The sequence below is a fragment of the Trachurus trachurus genome (assembly GCF_905171665.1).
Source record: "Trachurus trachurus genome assembly, chromosome: 7".
NCBI lineage: Eukaryota > Metazoa > Chordata > Actinopteri > Carangiformes > Carangidae > Trachurus > Trachurus trachurus.
Window position 1 is genome coordinate 5762846 of NC_139901.1, and position 17476 is coordinate 5780321.

At 42.2% G+C, this 17476-nt stretch overlaps 1 protein-coding gene across 1 annotated transcript in view; it reads right to left on the minus strand.

Moving 5' to 3' along the window:
• lama5 (laminin, alpha 5) overlaps positions 1 to 17476 on the minus strand; it is a gene marked incomplete at both ends in the record, with an annotated part of 117108 nt that overhangs the window by 13670 nt on the left and 85962 nt on the right. The window contains 25 exons of the mRNA XM_083975716.1: positions 15 to 165; positions 1195 to 1334; positions 1492 to 1671; positions 1781 to 1923; positions 2984 to 3166; positions 3253 to 3366; positions 3455 to 3557; positions 3668 to 3797; positions 3894 to 4048; positions 4712 to 4828; positions 5879 to 6075; positions 7338 to 7511; positions 8167 to 8278; positions 8927 to 9037; positions 9993 to 10144; positions 10793 to 10933; positions 11117 to 11300; positions 12726 to 12826; positions 12954 to 13168; positions 14152 to 14232; positions 14364 to 14494; positions 14607 to 14720; positions 14867 to 15097; positions 15791 to 15874; positions 15977 to 16084. Coding sequence (XP_083831842.1) covers positions 15 to 165; positions 1195 to 1334; positions 1492 to 1671; positions 1781 to 1923; positions 2984 to 3166; positions 3253 to 3366; positions 3455 to 3557; positions 3668 to 3797; positions 3894 to 4048; positions 4712 to 4828; positions 5879 to 6075; positions 7338 to 7511; positions 8167 to 8278; positions 8927 to 9037; positions 9993 to 10144; positions 10793 to 10933; positions 11117 to 11300; positions 12726 to 12826; positions 12954 to 13168; positions 14152 to 14232; positions 14364 to 14494; positions 14607 to 14720; positions 14867 to 15097; positions 15791 to 15874; positions 15977 to 16084 — 3552 coding nt within the window. The remainder of the gene's footprint in view (positions 1 to 14; positions 166 to 1194; positions 1335 to 1491; positions 1672 to 1780; positions 1924 to 2983; positions 3167 to 3252; positions 3367 to 3454; positions 3558 to 3667; positions 3798 to 3893; positions 4049 to 4711; positions 4829 to 5878; positions 6076 to 7337; positions 7512 to 8166; positions 8279 to 8926; positions 9038 to 9992; positions 10145 to 10792; positions 10934 to 11116; positions 11301 to 12725; positions 12827 to 12953; positions 13169 to 14151; positions 14233 to 14363; positions 14495 to 14606; positions 14721 to 14866; positions 15098 to 15790; positions 15875 to 15976; positions 16085 to 17476) is intronic.

Consider the following 17476-nt stretch of genomic DNA (forward strand, 5'->3'; position numbering starts at 1 on the left):
TTCTATGCACTTACTTTGAAAGTACTGGGGTATCCTCCCACATAGAAGACAGTGTCCTCATTCGAGAGGTTGAGCAGCCCCTCATCTCCTGTAGCCTCTGCGTGGGCTTTAGTCACTCTTTCGTTACCGTCGGTGGCCATGGACATTTGGCCGTACTGGAGGATCCTGCAGCCAGAGACATAGAAGGAGAGGACATTGTGAGCAATATATTCCCAAAATAAATCAAGAATACCTCCACAATTGTCAGGGTCTATATGCACAATTAGAGAAGATAACTCCAGTGTCAGTAACACTGTGACTGTTCCTATGCCTGAGCAAACTGTGATGAACCAAAAGAAAAAATAGGTAACCCTTTAATTTACAGGCCGTTACTTACGTGATAATGTCAAGAAATAGCCTAAAAATAACAATTAATTGTGCAGTAATGTCAAGAAATAGCCTAAAAATAACAGTCAATTTCATCGTAATGTCATGTTTTTCATAAAGGCAAAAGATTACACATTATTTTCATGCTTTGAATTTTTTGGGAAAGGCCAGAATTTTTCTCCACCAAGCCCTTGCAATTGACCATTATTTCTGGGCAATTTCTACGCAATCAGTCGTTACTTCTTGGCTATATTTCTTGACATTACTATGTAATTGACCGTTATTTCTAGGCTATTTCTACTCATTGTGATGCAATTAATTGTTAGTTCTTGGCTATTTCTTGACATTATCACTTAATTAACGGCCCGTAAATTAATACCGAAATTTTTTTTTTTATCCTCTCCTTTGAAACACTGTGATGATAGCTATGACTCAGTGTCTTGAGATGCCACTGAATGCATTCAGCTAAGATTTGGGAACAGTACTTGGAACAAATACTGTTTTAACAAAATGCACTTGACGTGTTGTTTTAGTGACGTTAAGGCTTCTCATTTTAGATACAATGGAAAGAAAACACCCCACAGGAATTTAGGAACTTTATCATACAGGGTTAGGGGTTAGGCCCTATTCTGGATCTGGTGGGCCACTACAGGTTAAATTACATTTGGGAACTATTATAATATATGAAACAACAACGACAGAAAAATATGGGATGGCAACAGTTTTGAGAAAGGAAATATTGGGTAAGCAAAGCAGAAGAGCGACTGCAAAATGTCACTGTTTGTGTGTGTGTGTGTGTGTGTGTGTGTGTGTGCACGTGTCACACACCTCTCAAGCACTAAGCTGTTGAAGTTTCCATCTGACTTGACGTCTTCAGCCATCTGCACCTCAGCTGTTTGTCCTCCGACGTTAAAGTACCAACGCAGTCGCTTCCCCTCCAGCGTCATACCCAGGAACTCCTTACTGGACTACAAACACACAAACACCACACAATCAACTACAAAACCCATTCACCTTTAGCCTCTCCAAAAATTTCAAACTCTAACCCCGCTAAACTATAAGAGATTCAACATATCAAACAGAACAACACAAGCTGGGCCTCTGTGTTGCCGTGGTGATGCTTACATCCTTGTGTCCGAGGTAGAAGACGAACTGCTTGGGGCCCTCGCCCTGTCTCCTTGACCGCGTCCCCTCCGGCAGGGTGACGTACATCTTCAGGGAGGTGTAGGCCGCCAGGTCAGCCAGGTTAGATGGAGTGCGCACTTGGACACCGGACGCCCCGTTAAACTTCACCGGCACGCTGATCTGAATAGGAGAGAGAGGGGCGGAGACCAAACGCCATAAAGACAACAGAGATTTTAAACTACGCCCTCATGCGGCGCCGGGTGTTTTATTTTCATTTTCGACGTCGTACCTTGCTGGCAGCGTTGCGCGCCTGCTGTATGAGCTGCCGGATGCGGCTGATGTTCTCAGAGATGTTTGGCATCTGGATGGAGTGGTTCTGCAGTTTGTCCAACTTTGTGAGCAGCGTGGGGATTGTGTTGCCCAGCTCATGCACTGCACAGAGAGACAGGAAGATCAACAATCAACCTGGTGCACACCCTCACAAATATCTTACTTGTTGTTGTGAATATTTATATTAAATTTCATTTCTTCCTATATAGACTATATACTGCCTGCAATTAGTGAGTAAATATAGGTAATAAGCAGCTTCCCTTGTACAGTTTTTTTCCCTCGATTCATCAATCAATACGTTACCATACAATATAATGTAAGTAAGGGATAATCTTTTTATCATGGTCACTTACCAAAAACATAAATATTAAGTAATTTTTTTTTATAATTCAATGTGTTTTACAGTTAAAATCACAAGCAACAGCTGAGCGGACTATTTAAAGGGAATGTTCAACATTTTGGCAAATTGGCCCATTGCCATAATCCTGATAGTTTTAGCAGTAGGTTTGTTACCTTGAATTGTCGGTGCAAGCTTTTTTTAGAACAGCGGAGCAGAGCCGCGAGCTGTTCAGAGCTCCGCTACGGAGGCTAATGGAATTTCTTGGTTTCCCTCATCAAACTCATCAAATACACAATCCAAGAACTTCACAACTACTGCACGAGAGTGTTTTGGAGTTGTTGGATTGTGTATTTGATGAGTTTGACTAACCTACTGCTATGACTATAGGGATTATGGCAATGGGCCAATTTGCCAAAATGTTGAACTATCCATTTAACATCTCTCGTCTGCAGGCGAGAAAAAGGAAACCTGTGGTGGCCGCAGTGTAGAGCCAAAGCAATTCTGCCGCAGCCTAATAGTTGGTCAGTGACAGGAAGTGAGACGACAACTTAACGTTCCGTGACACAAATGATTACTTCAGAAGACCAGTGCACTGCTTACCGCTTGTGTGTTACAGACTCCAGTGTCATGATGCGCTGAAGAAAACTAGTTATGCTCTGAGTCTCTGTTGCCATGGTTACTAACTAGCGTTTGAGTCAGCCAATAATATTTAGAACCGTCATCAGGCAATTTGACCAGAACGTCTTCGTGGGTGTCTGTCATCGCCCCGTAAACCAATCAGAATAGAGTATTCACCCAGACCAATACAATATCAGCTCCTACCGGTCTTGTTGGCGTCCATCAGCGCCTTGTTGATGTCGTTGTTGGTGACGTTGGCGTCGCCGTACTTCTGCTTCCACTGGTCCAGCTGCTCTTTGATTGGCTGCAGGGCATCGTTGACTTTGGTTGCCGTGGTGTTGGCTTGCTCGGCCACTTGCTTTGCCTCGCTGATCTCCTGAGTCACGTCTGTTAATCGTAAAGAAAGGAGGGTGAATGTGCGAGTTTAATATATTTTCTGTGCACGTCAGTGTGTGTGTGTGTGTGTTGCGTACTTGTAGTGGAATTGAGGTTGTTCTGAATCATCTCCAGGTCCTTCTTCAGCTGGTCCTGTTTGGTTTTGGCGTCATCAAGACGCTGTTGAGCATCTTCTAGTTGTGGCTTCAGTTCTGTGCAGCAGAGAAACACATTAAAGCTTCAGCTGCTCATCCCATCATCCTCCTATGACGACAACGATGTCATACAATGTGAGGTTACCTTTGTTGAGTTCATCGTCGAGCTTCTCGACTTCCTGCTTCAGTTCGATGCTGTGGTTCTTCAGAGAGTCGGCGATCTGACCCAGGTCCTGGTCCTTTATGTTCTACACACACAGTTACACACAGTTACAAACCACAAACGGACAAATCACCCTGATGAAAATGATCTTCACTTGTGTGTGTGTGTGTGTGTGTGTGTGTGTGTGTTCTGCACCTCCATGGTGTCGTTAGCAGCCTTTTCAGCCATCTTGGCAGCCTCCTCTGCCTCCTTGATGCTGTTGATAATCTTGTTGTAGGCGTGTGTCACGTCCACAATCCCGTCTTTCTTCGTTTCTGCGATCAAACTGTGGACAAACAAAGGCAACGACTCATTATATAAAATCCATAGATAAGATGATTCAGATCTTGATGACATCAGAGCTATTGGGCGAGTAGCCTACCTGGACAGGTTCATGGCTAACTCGTTCAGCAGCTCGGCGTGTCTCTCCGCCTCCTCCACCAGGGGGATCTTGGACTCGGCCTGAGCAAACTTCTCCACTTTTTTTGCGAGTGGTGTCCTGGCGCCGTCCAGCTGGGCCGCCAACCGCTCGTACTCCTGAGAAGGACAGGAACGTTTTTTGGGGGGTTTTTGTTTTAATTTTTTTTTTTTTTTTTTTTACAATGTTTAAATGTTTATCTATCACTTTTATTTGGAACGTTCTTACTATGTGTGTTTTATATTTATATTTTCTCATAATAAAGAATAAAACATTTTCAAAGACCAAAAGCTTCATCTTTCCTTGCTGTGACTCAACCAGAACAGGAGCCACTACAGTGTTATTCTTATTTCATCAAGTGTTCAGTGCCACCAATATGTGATTATGCACATAAAAACAACTAGGAAATGTACATGATGAGAATGCATTTTGTCCATTGTAGTAAAAAATGTCACCTAATTGATAATTGTACCAGAATTAATTTGAAATGATCAAAGACATAAAGTGCTCCTCTTAGATAACCTTGCTGTGTACACAGCAGGAGTGGATGCTACTGATTATACAATGTTTGAGTGTGTGTATTACCGGTCAAAACACCCAAATCTTTCCAGTTTTTTATTGATATTCAAGTCCAATGAATAGCTATGTATTAATATGAGTGTGTGACTGAAATCAGAAAATATAATGAAACACTGAGGAGAGTGTGCCGTTGTTTCTCATCTGAGCAGCAGGTGGAGGTGCAGGTGGTGTGGACAGGTTGGAACCACATGTTGGACACTGACCTCTTTAGAGTCGTGGAGCATGGGCAGCATGTCGTTGACCTGGGCCACATCATCTTCGGCCATGTTCAGCTGATCGTTCACCTCCTTCTGTTTGGACAACAGGTCCTCCAGCTTCCTCTGAGAGGGAGACAGAGCCGGTGCACGTTGCATTAGGAAAATACACTTTCCTTGTGTCATCTGTTCAAGGTCGTAACATCCATGTAAGGTAGAGACTTGAGTGTGTAAGTTGAGCTTTCTGTCTCACAATGGGTACAGAAAGTATTCAGACCCCCTTCAATTTTTCACCATTTGTTATTTTGCAGCTTAAAGCAGAAGTAAGCAATATTTTTGTGTTAATATAAGTCTTAAATAGTTATATCTTCCGACAGCAATCACTTACATAGAGTGTTTGGACCGAAACACGGGTCTGTCAGTCACTCTGCTCTGAGCCGAGGAGAAAACTTTTCTCGTATCCTACAAGTTTTATCCAATGAGGAGAGAGAACGGCATGAAGGGCTGTGTGTGCAGCCAAGGGATGCGCGTGAATGTGGTGACGTAGGGACGAGGACCAATAGATCCATGACGAGGGAGGGGGCTGCTAACTCCGTCGGCTGACAAGACGTTATGGTTAGAAATCGTAATGAAGTCGTACCAGTTCGATCTGGTACGAGTTCACGGGTCGGAAGTTACGAGTGGCCGTTATAGTGCACTTTCACAGGCAACAGGTCGGAGAAACGCAAGTTGTGGGTTGCCTGGAACGCTACAAAGTCGTAAGTCGTGACTTGAAGCTGTAACTTACGGTTTCAAAAGCCTGCTTGGAACGCAGCATTAGCCAAAACGACCGGATCGCTTACTTCTGCTTTAATGTTAAAGTTGAAAAAAAAATCCTCATCAGTCTAACTCACCATCCCATCATGACAGCACAAACCCAGAATTGTATACATATTTTGCAAATTAATTCAAAAAGAAAAACTGAATCATCACCTGATGCAGGCTCTAGTCTGAATGTCATTGAGCGTTCTTATTGGGTAACTTTGGCTTTTGCTGTTTAGGAAACGTCCACTTGCGAGTGTATTAAATCACCAGGACGCCCATCTTGTTTGTGAATACTCAGTTTTTTAAAATTCCCACAACACACGTCCTCATCCCCTCCTCTCTGCTCACTGTTCATGACGGCTCGCAGCTCACCTGGTTGTCCTCCAAGGCTTTCTCGTTGATGTTGTTGATCTCCACCGCTCTGGCCGTGCTGTTCACGGCTTCGTTCAGGGCGTCCCGCAGGTCCATCATTTGAGAGTTGAAGCGGTTCAGACGGTCTCTGACAGCCTGGGCCGAGTCGGTGTTCTGTCCCTGGCGACTGGCCAGCTCCTTGTTAACACGATCCAACACTGGTAGAAATTAAATTAAGATTTATTTGTCATTGTGTGCATTTACAACGAAATAGTGTTGGAGCAAAATCTCCAGATGCCTAAAAAAAAGAAGAGAGAGAAAGGAAAAAGAAAAGCCAAAATAATAGCTCATTAAATTTACAGAAATCATTTTAAGTGCTTAGACCACTACTGTATACCAGTAGGGGTGGGCAAAAATATCGATATGGCAATATATCGCAATACTTTATACCGCGATACGATACGTAAAAAATAAAAATTTAAATTTTTTTTTTTTTTTTCAAATAATAAATCATGTTTCAGACGTAAATCCAGTACGACTTCCGCACCTCTGCTCCGCGAGGTGTCACTGTACTGCTACTTGTGACAGTGTGTTGTTCATGCAGATATGTTGTTGTAACTTGCACTTGTATAAAATGGCATGGATAATTTGAATTACATTGTTTTGACTCAGTTTGTCCCATGAATGATCACTATCGTATGATGTACATACAACTCGGATTTTAAGATGCATAATGCCTTTTACATTTTTCAGTGAACTATGTAGAATATCGTAGAATATCGCAATATATCGCAAAATTTGGACATCGCAATATCGTATCGTATCGTGACTCAAGTATCGTGATGCGTATCGTATCGCGAGGTCCTTGGCAATACCCACCCCTATATACCAGTGGTTCTCAACTCAACTTTTTTACATCAAGGACCCCTATATTGACACAAATTAGACCACGGACCCCCATTGGACAAAATTAGATTCAATACAAATTCAAATTAGGGCCAATGGCCTGAATTTTTGTAAATATTGTAAAGAAATTCCTGGAAAAAAGTAGTACAGTTTCTCCAAAAACGTTTAAACATTTCTAGAAAAAAGTGGTAGAAAATTCTAGAAAAAAAAGTAAAAAAAAAAAAAATTCTAGAGAAAAGTGGTAAGATTAAATAAATAAATAAAAAAATCTAGAAAAAAGTGGTAAAATTTCTCAAAAATATAAAAAAATAAAAATAAAATCTATTATTATTATAAAGTAAAAATAAAAATAAAATGCAGATGGAATCTCAGGTACAGTAATATAAATAGTATTTGCAGTTAGATAAGAAGAAGTAACAGGTGCTGAGGTGGGGGGGTGTGTGTGTGTGGGGGGGGTGTTATTCAGTGCAGTTATGTTATGTAGTGCATGATGGTGTTGGGGGTGGGGGGCAGAGTCATTGTGCTGAGGGCAGGTTAGTTTTAGATAGTTGTGTTTCATGTTGTGTTTGCTTACATTTCTCCGCCTCCATCTTCTCTCTCTCAGCCAGTTTGGTCTGTCCCATGTGGCTCCTGTGTCTCATCTCCCTCAGCATGGCCTGCACCTCCCTCAGCTTCCTGTCCCGCTCCACGTCGTCCTGCTCCGCCTCCGTGTCGTTCAGTGACGACCTGTTTGCCATCAGCAGGACGTCTGTGGTAAAGTGTGGAAGCATCATCATTTATTTAGTCATCAATCTCAAACAACGTTGGACTGTCATTACGTCCATATTTTGTGGAATGTTTTACTCCGTATTTATGTACCGCTCTGGAAAAAAAAACGAGACCACTTCAAGTTTTTTCTTAATAAAGCAGTGTCTCTACATGTATGGCAGCTGATCCATTCCAGTGATTATTGAATTCCAACAGAAGTGCAACTCTACAACACTATAAAAACACTGCTGTGATTAAAAGTTGGGGTTATTTCACCAATGTTGATTTCTGAACTCTTCCTAAGTTGAAAAAAATACTGTTGTGTCGTTTTAGAATGAACACGGCATTTTTTCCCCGTCCTTTTGACCAGTTGTCCTAATAATAATCGCTCTAAATGAAAATAGTCTTATTTTGAATTTGGAAGAAATGTTGTCAGTGGTTTATAGAATGAAACAAAAGTGTTAACTTTACTCAAACACATACCCAAAATCTGATCATTTCAAGTGGCCTCTTAATTTTTTTTCCAAAGCTGTATTTTCATTAGGTATCCGTTAAATAAGTTCATAGTTGTGTGTGAAAATAGTGAGGCAGAAATATATCTAATTTATTCTGTATTCTACTGTATTGCTAGTGTTACAGAACTGATTTCTGACTACCATCTATTTCCATGGTGAGGTTTTTGATGAAGGAGAGCAGATCCTCTGCCCTCTGGTGTGTGTTGCTGGTCCTGTTCTGCAGCCCATCCACCCTGTCAGTCATCACCGCCGCCTGAAACACACAACAGTTAATAAGTAGGTTGACAATGACAACACAACAAATTATTTACATTTCAACTTAATATCCCTTATAATTTAATTGTAGTACATTTGTTGATATATAAACCAGAAACAAAGAAAGACAAACATATGAGAGGAGTTGTGACCTTTTGCTGCAACAGATATCAATCAAGAATCAATATTTTATAGGTAAATTCCTGCAAAACCGCTGATGTGCATTCCTGTCAGGGGCAGTTTTTCTCTGCATTTGCCTCGAAAACAACTCTGTCACATTACGTTCTGTTATTATCTCATAGCGTGGTGAATGTGCAGGTCACAACTTGTCCACCAGAGCGTTTTGGAGTTGTTGGATTGTGTATTTGATGAGTTTGATGAGGGAAACCAAGAAATCCCATTAGCCTCCGTAGCGTAGCTCTGAGCAGCTCGCGGCTCTGCTCCGCCATTCTAAAAATAGCTTGCACCGACAATTAAAGGTAACAAACCTACTGCTAAAACTACAGGGATTATGACAATGGGCCAGAATGTTGAACTATCCCTTTAAAATGAGAGAAAACACTGAATAGTGTGTTTATTTAGCAAATGTGTGTGTGTGTGTGTGTGTGTGTGTGTGTGTGTGTGTGTGTGTCACCAGTAATCGCACCTTGTCCTGCAATTCATCAATGTCGTCATTGATGTTCATGATCTCAGCCTCCAGCGTGTCGGCCCGGCTCCTGCTCTCATCCAGGGTGCTGTTGTAGTTCTCTATGGCGCGCTGCAATCATGGGAAAAACGACTTGAATTAATACATGCTCATGACGTCAGCAGTAGCTGTACGTTAAGTTAAGTTAAAGTTAAAGATACTTTATTAATCCTTCGCAGGAAATTACAATGTTACCAGCAGCAGAAGACAACACAAGACCACAAGCACGCATCATCATGCACAAAAAATAACAATAATACAATAACAACAATATTGCACAACCCGTTACAAACTTATGTCAGAGAATAAGAGCAGCAAAGTCTAAAATGCTATTTAAAAAGAAGTAAAAGTGGCAAAGTCTAAAATAAGATTTTTAAAAAGGAGGGAGAGACGCTGTCACATGATTAAGAGAAGCTAAATGGCATATGCACATGATTACTGTGAGTTAAAAAGCCTAATGGCAGCTGGTAAAAAAGACTTGAGGTTCCTCTCAGTTCTACATTTGGGAGGGATTAGCCTGTTGCTGTGTGAGCTCAGTCTGAAGGCCTCAAGGGCGTGGAGTGGGTGCCTGTCGTTGTTCAGGATGGAGTTCAATTTCCTCAACATCCTCATGTTTGCAACCTGCTCCACGCTGTCCTGGGGGGTGCCAATGGTGGAGCTGGCCTTTTTGATGAGCTTGTTCAGCCGATTCCGGTCGGAAGTACGGGCTCCGGCCCCCCAACACACCACACAAAAGAAAAGAGCACTTGCCACTACAGACTTATAAAAGGAACAGAGCAGAGGCTGACAAATGTTAAAAGACCGCAGCCGTCTGAGGAAAAACAGTCTGCTCTGCCCTTTTTTGTAGACTGCCTCCTTGTGACTGGACCAGTCCAGTTTGTTGTCCAGCAGCACACCCAGGTATTTATATGTGGAGACAGTTTCTACGTCTGTGCCCAGTATAGTGACAGGGAGTGGGTTTTTAGGTCTTGACCTTCTAAAGTCAAGGATCATTCACGTGTGTGTGTGTGTGTGTGTGAACACTCACAGCCATGTCCTCCACAGACTTGTTGAGGTTGTTGAGCTGAGCCCAGACCATGGAGCTGGCGTTGAGGCTTTTCAGCTGACCGCCCACTGAGCTGAAGTCGATGTTCAACTTGTCCAGATCGTCCAGCAGGACGATGACGCAGCTGTCGCACGCTGCGCAAGAGACACACACACACACACGGCAGGTTTACACGCAGACTCATTCATTCTGATTCAAATCATTCATGTCAACCGCTCACATGTGACGTCATCTATTCGTTTCACCGCCGTGGGACATGCACAGATTAATCACTTGACTGATCGAAGATGGAGATCTATCATCTGATAAAAAGTTACACCGTTCACTATTTCTTGTTTTCCAACCATCTAAGTGGGCACACATTTGATCAGTTTTGGAGGAGGAATATTCTACCGCTCTGAAACTGAATGAAATTCCATTTGGGTTTAGGTTCGTTTATTCTGATTGAGGTGTTTATATGGAGCGTTTTTTTTATTTCTATTTGTCTAATTGGAATATATGGCTCCATGTAAACCCAGCCGCACATACAGATATACTCAACTCAACTCAAACTTTATTTATAGAGCACTTTAAAACAATTAAATTTGACCAAGGTGCTGTATGGATCAATAAAAACATACCATTATTATAAAACCATAAAATACATAAATAAAGTGCAATAGAAAATGTTCACAAATGGTTCGGATCTTGTTAGATGCAGCATAAATGTGTGTGTGTGTGTGTGTGTGTGTGTGTGTGTGTGTGTGTGTGTGTGTGTGTGTGTGTGTGTGTATTTCACTTACGTTCACAGTGCATGCCATGGTTGTCCTCCATAGCCACACTGTATCTATGTGAGCAGGTGTCACACTGTTTTCCTGTCATCCCATCAGGACAGCGACACTCCCCGGTCCTCGGGTCACAGCGGCCTCCTCTACAGCTGCACTCTGAGGTTGGAGGAACCAGTTGAATAAATTGAGTGAGTTGATTGTGATGGAAACATGCTGCATTAGTAGTGTGGCTGGTATGAAAGCAACCGCAACTGCGAAAATTTCTCAACACGTTTGATCAAATGTTTCATCTCGTCTGTTCCATCTACGTGTCTCCATTATGTACCGACGTTCACTCACTCGTGCATCCGTTAGGTCCGTAGTCCCAGAACCCAGGGGCGCACTGTTTGCAGCTGGGTCCGTTGACTCCGGGCTGACAGGCGCACTGACCGCTCTGAGGGTCACACGGCTGGACGAGAGCCGCCGAGGCCTCGCAGTCACACTGACGGCAGCCGGAGCACGAGTCGAAGCCGAAGGAGCCGTCCTGATGAGAGACACACAGAGAAACGCTCAGGTGGAGGCAGGCACAAGGCACTAGTACAATTCATACACCAGGCAATTTAAAGTGGTTTACAGAGGCATAGATATACATTAAAATCAACAGAAAACAGGAAAATACATTTAAAAGGAAAAGAAAGAACAATAAAAGACAATAATAGCTATTAGAATGATAAAAATCATTACAATAATAAAATCAAAAACAGAAAAATAAATTTAAAAGAAAAAGAAAGAAAAAGAAAAAGGGAGGCACCAGGTGGAGCTGGAGACTGAGTGGACAGTAAGAAGCTCCCGATGTCAAACAGGAAGTGTGGGACAGCAGGTTTCATTTTCAGCTGCTGTATCTTAGTGGCTGCAACATCCTGGTTAAATCGGCTCTAGTCTTGTTTCATACATTTTACTCCTATGTGCTTTGTTTGGTTAAAGGTCACACAGCTGTGAATCATCTATTAATATCTATACATCCATTTTCCCTTTTGTTATAACTGTCCTAAAAGCTGCTCTTCCACAGCATAACAATAAGAACGGCTAAGTGATACTTTGATTCCAAATTCCAAATTCGGTAAATCTGCTTTTAGTTTCTCTGGCGCACACACCTGGAATAATTTACAAATTCTAATACTCGATACATTTGTTACCTTGGGCCGGTTTAAAAACATTATTAAAAATACTTGTTTTTTTCATTTGCAACTGTTTTTAATGATAATTGTAGATGATGTTGTTGTTGTTTTGGGTTTGGATTTTTTTTACGCTATATTTATTTATGTTATCTTGTTTAATTGTGTTTTTAATTGTGTTCTCATACCTGATGAAATGTATATCTTTTATACACATTATACTTTTTATACGGTGAGATAAAGGCAATTTTCCACCACGCTGGATAATAAAGGTTTATTGTATTGTATTGTATTGTTGTGCTCTCGACGTCATGAGGGTTTACCGTCATTGGCTTTCAAGATCTAAATAAAGGTTAAATTAAATAAAAAAGAAAGATATGACAGAGAGAGATCACTAGTTGCTCTAATACCTGTCTCTTGACTTTCTTTTTATTTCTTCCTGTCAGCTTTCTATTTTACTCCGTTTCATCTTTAGCACAGACAGCAAAGAAGTGTACAAAGTGATGTCATGAACATTCCTCTAATCGGGAAAACGGAGAACTCAACATTTCAACATGTTGAATGTTTTTAGAGATCATGAGCAGCAGTATTCATAACATCCTGGTTTATTTGACTGGACATTTCGTCAGGAAGAGGGGCAGACCTGTTGCCTACATTTGTGATACAATCATTAGTGTCTGGTTGTGAGTACTAGCTTCTAACTGTTTTCTCTGCTGTTTGTAAATGAATGGATGAGAATGATTTAGGAACTTGTAATTCACACTGAAACAGCAGCAGCAGGGAGCAGCATTTACCTCACAGCGGTCACAGTGCGGTCCTGTCACTCCTGGTTTACAGCGACACTGTCCAGTGTGAGGGTCACATGACTCGGTGCCACATGGAGAGCAGTTACATTCTGTGTAACGAGAAGAAAACACACAACTTTTACATTTTCAAACACATTTTGAAGCCGTACTTCACCGTCTGACTGGATCAGAGGAACATGTAAATGCAACCCGGCCCAGCTGAGGGCCTGAACTCACTGGTGCAGTTTTGGGCAGCCACTGCGTCGCCATAGTGACCAGGGGCACAGATGTCACAGTGGGGTCCGGCTGTGTTGTGCATGCAGCTCAGACACTCTCCGGTCAGCGGGTGGCAGTCTGTGAACAGCATGTTGGGGTCCGTGTTGCCATGGCAGTGGCATGGCTGGCATCTGCTGCCCAGCACCATGGGGTTGCCGTAGAAACCAGGGGCACACCTGTACAAAGAGGCCCATAGTTACATACAGTATGTTTCCTGCTTAATGTATTTAATAAATTAAACACTTTTAATTACTTTAATTACAGTAGATATATGTTTTATAAGATATGTTAATATGTGTACTTTTTAATTCTATTTTTTTGTTACTCTTAAAGTGACTACAAGGACTTTCGGAAAGCTTAAGTGATTTACACTACATTTCCCATGAGCCTCCGCGCGCACGGTGAAATTCTTGGACCGGCGCAAGACGGACGAAAGCGAAAACATTTGCCAAGAATGTTTTCATTAATCAAGAATGAAAGTCGGAGGTTCGAAGACGATCAGATACCGTTGTAGTTCTGACGATAAACGATGCCAACTAGTGATCGGGAAACCGAAACTAGGAAATGCTGGGGGAGTCGACCACTAAATAATAATATCAAAATTACTATAAAGACAAAACGATATATTTATCGAAAATGGACCCATTAACAATGTGGGTAATGTAGATTCATATGAGACTCTTTTATAACCAAAAGCAAACTCCTCGGGGTCTCTTTAAGGAAAATGTGTGTAATATACTAATAAAGTAGCTTTGACTTGTCTAATGTGAACTTGCCCTATACATATTTAATAAAGTCCAGCTCTTTTCTGGAAAAAAAAAAAAACTTTACGATTTTTGATATATTGTACAAAAATGATGTTATCTTGAAAATTAGTTATCTTGTTGTTAACTCTTTCTCTTTTACAGGTCTTTGTTTTCGCTGTATGTTATGGAATTAATAAAAAAAAAAGTATTTTTTTGAACTTTTAATTGATATGACAGCTGTAGAGAGACAGGAAATGGGGGGACAGAGAGAGGGAAAATGACATGCAGCAAAGGGCCACCGGTGGAATCGAACCAGGGCTTTTTTTTCATTTCGGGTAGGATGGGGTGTTTGGTGGTGTTGGTGGTGGGGTGATTCAGAGCAAAGTCACACTAGACTGATGGGGGTGTTTCACCTTTCACAGTGTGGACCAGCATAACCCGGCATGCACAGACACTGCATCCTGTCAGTCTTCTGCACACAGCCCTCAGCAAAGCTAGAGAGAGAGAGACAGAGAGAGAGAGAGAGAGACTATCAGTCTGTATGGTGACATCTGGTTCAGAGAGAACCAATTACAGGGATCATTAAATACTGGTGGATGATAAAAAGAGAGGGAACTGTGCTGACTTGTTGGAGGGGACCCTGAGTGGGCAGGGACAACTGGAACATGACACGGCCTGTCCGTCAAGGCTGTTGTTGCCGAGGAAACCGCCTTGACACTTCTCGCAGTGGTCGCCGGCTGTGTTGTGCTGACAGTTCTGATGAACAGAGAGAAAAAATAAAAAACAGATAGAAGGTGTCTATTTTTATATCTACGACTACAGTCTAGAGGCGTAACAGACCAGGGTTGGTTTTATCACTGATACTCACCACACACACTCCTGATCCGTCCAGACACCGGTCAGAGTGGCCGTTACAGTTACAGGGAACACACTTCCCCAGAAACAGGCCGATGGTGTCTCTATAGTAACCAGGAGCACATTTCTACACAGAGGAGAGGAGGACACTGTGTATGAGGGGTTGCAGTGTTTTTAACTGATGATTCATCTACAGATTTGTCTCTCAATGAATCAACTGGTTATTTCACATATCAGATTGTCAGATTGTTTTCAACAAAGTGCGGCGCTCACCTGACACGAGTCTCCCAGGTAGTTGGCGGGACACATGCAGATCTCCACGTTGTTGGCATGGCGACCGGCGGGCATGCCCTCTGCGCCCTCCAGCACGGCGCCGCGCAGCGACACGGAGTGGGCCGACTGGGAGTGGAGGGCCCGGATCTGCAGGGACTCCAGACCGACCAGGACCATCATCAGCTCCTCCCGAGACACAGAGTTCCCGGTCTGAGCGTGACGGAAACTTCCCTGTGTGCACGTGTGTGTGTGTGTGTGTGGAGAGGGATAAAGGATCAACAACAAATTACACTTCTGGACAAAATGGACTTAATAGTCTATATTTACCCCTAACCCTATAATACTGCATATCAGCAGCTTTAGATGCAAATGGACAGTGATGCTAAAATAAGTCTTCTATTGTACATTATATTTGTAAGGGTAAATAAGTTCATATAGAAGTTAAAGGTTATAGCTACAACTTTTTCATCAAAACGATTCATTTTTCAAAAATAATACAGAGGGGTGCAGAATAAAAGTATGAATTTTATGGATTAAAAAAAAAAAGTATATAAATAATTGTTTTATAAATGTTGACAGGTCCAAAATATATAAATATTTACATCTGGTTACGTAGGCAATCATCGTATGATGTGATGACATCAGTTTTTTTGTCGTTGTTAGCAGCCGTGCTGTATACTCCTCATTTGCATGCTGTATGCTTTCTCTTTTTTCATTCACTATTTAAAGACGTCCAGACGTCTCATAATTATTAAAGTTGTAAGAGGAAACTGTAACATCTATTTCTAAATGTCTGGGGAGAAAAGAAAAGTGTGCCTACAGTGATAAAACCTAAAACAATCTTTTGGAAAAACAAACAAAAGAAAGACAAAAAGTGAAAAGAAAGCATCATTTTGGTACCAGTCTGTATAAATGTGACTTTACCTCCACCATGTGGACTATTCCCAGGTGAGGCTCCTCAGGTGCGGAGTACTCTCTCTCCATGAACACCAGGGTCATTTGGTTGCCCTGCAGGTGGAGAAAACGGAGGAGAAGTGTTTGCTGTGTTTCATGTTGTATCATATGAGACAGGGACTTTTTTCTACCAGTGTTTGTGTGTGTGTTTTGCACCTTGAGGATGATGTCAGGCCTGGAGGCTTCTGCAGGCAGAGACAGCACATCGCCCCTCATGGTCTGAGTGTGGAGACGATACCTCAGGTAGCCTCCGTAGGACGAGACCTGGAGGACGGAGGGAGGGATGGAAATAAATCAAAGGAGTAAAGCAGACAGAGACGTGCTTTGACCTCACGCTGCTGAATCTTAATGCAGACTACAATGGATTATATTCAGACTCCACAGTCAAACAGGGACGAGATCCAAGGAGTCCGCGCTTCTTCATGCGTGACAGATAAAAACGCCTACGCTCCTGTGGTAACCATGCAGGTTTTGGCACTGTCGACACTTGAAGCTGGTCTATGGAGCGGAACAGGACTCAGCCGGGGATTTAAATCGACGCGTCGGACCCTCAGACTGATGCCGGTGGAATCACACATGAAAGTTGCGGATTTCAGAAGCTCAGACCAAACACTGATCTGTATCCACACACCGCGTCTGAGCCTGGGGATCAGGGATGTGGGCGATGTTTGTCTCCTCTAATCTAGCTGTATGAGCGTGTGTGTGTTTGTTCGTGGAAGTTGTGATTTTGTGCTAAATTGTGTCTTTATGTTTGGTTGAAAACTTTTCTAGGTAACTGCCAACTCTGTTCAAGTAATTAATTAGCTTTTAAATCAGCTCCATTAGACCCAGAGTGCACCAGGATGTGTCGTCCCTTGTGTTTTACTTCAGTCAAATGAATTACTATTTTGATGGCCTGAACTTGCTATCATGTGTCAGGCCTGGTGAAAAGTTATGCATTTTAGGGTTCTCGGCTCGACAGTGCTACTTGGAAATTATCATCCAATCACCAACGGTTTTACCTACATGCATGTAAATCGGTATGCATATAGAAAAAAGACACGCAAAATAACTCTGTGGTAGCCATGGTCAAAAACCAGCTTAACCTCGGCCATATTGAGTTTAACCTAAAATGTTGGCGCAGTTTTTGTGATTTGAGGACCTCATACGCTTCCTAGGGATTGTAGGGATAAGTTAAAGGGGTAGTTCAGTTTTGTTTTTGTTTTTTTGAAGTGGGGTTGTATGAGGTACAGTGATGGGAATAACAGCATTATAAAATAAAGGCGTTAAAGGGATAGTTCACCCAAAATTCAAATTTCACTCATTATCTACTCACCCTCATGTCAACTAAGAGCTGTGAGAATTTTCAGAGTCCTCCGTTTTTGGACGAAGAAAGTTGGTATCCATTCACAACCATTATATGGACAAATACTGCTGCAGCCCCCCCCCCCCCCCCCCGTAACTCAGAGAAGGCACGGAGGACTCTGAAAATTCTCACAGCTCTTAGTCAACATGAGGGTGAGTAGACAATGAGTTGAATTTGAATTTTGGGTGAACTATCCCTTTAACTAACGGCGCTACTTTTTTCAGTAACGACGACAAGTAATCAAAAAAGTTACTGTTATCCCCGTTATAACACTGTTACCGTTACTGACAATAAAATGCGCAGTTACTTGA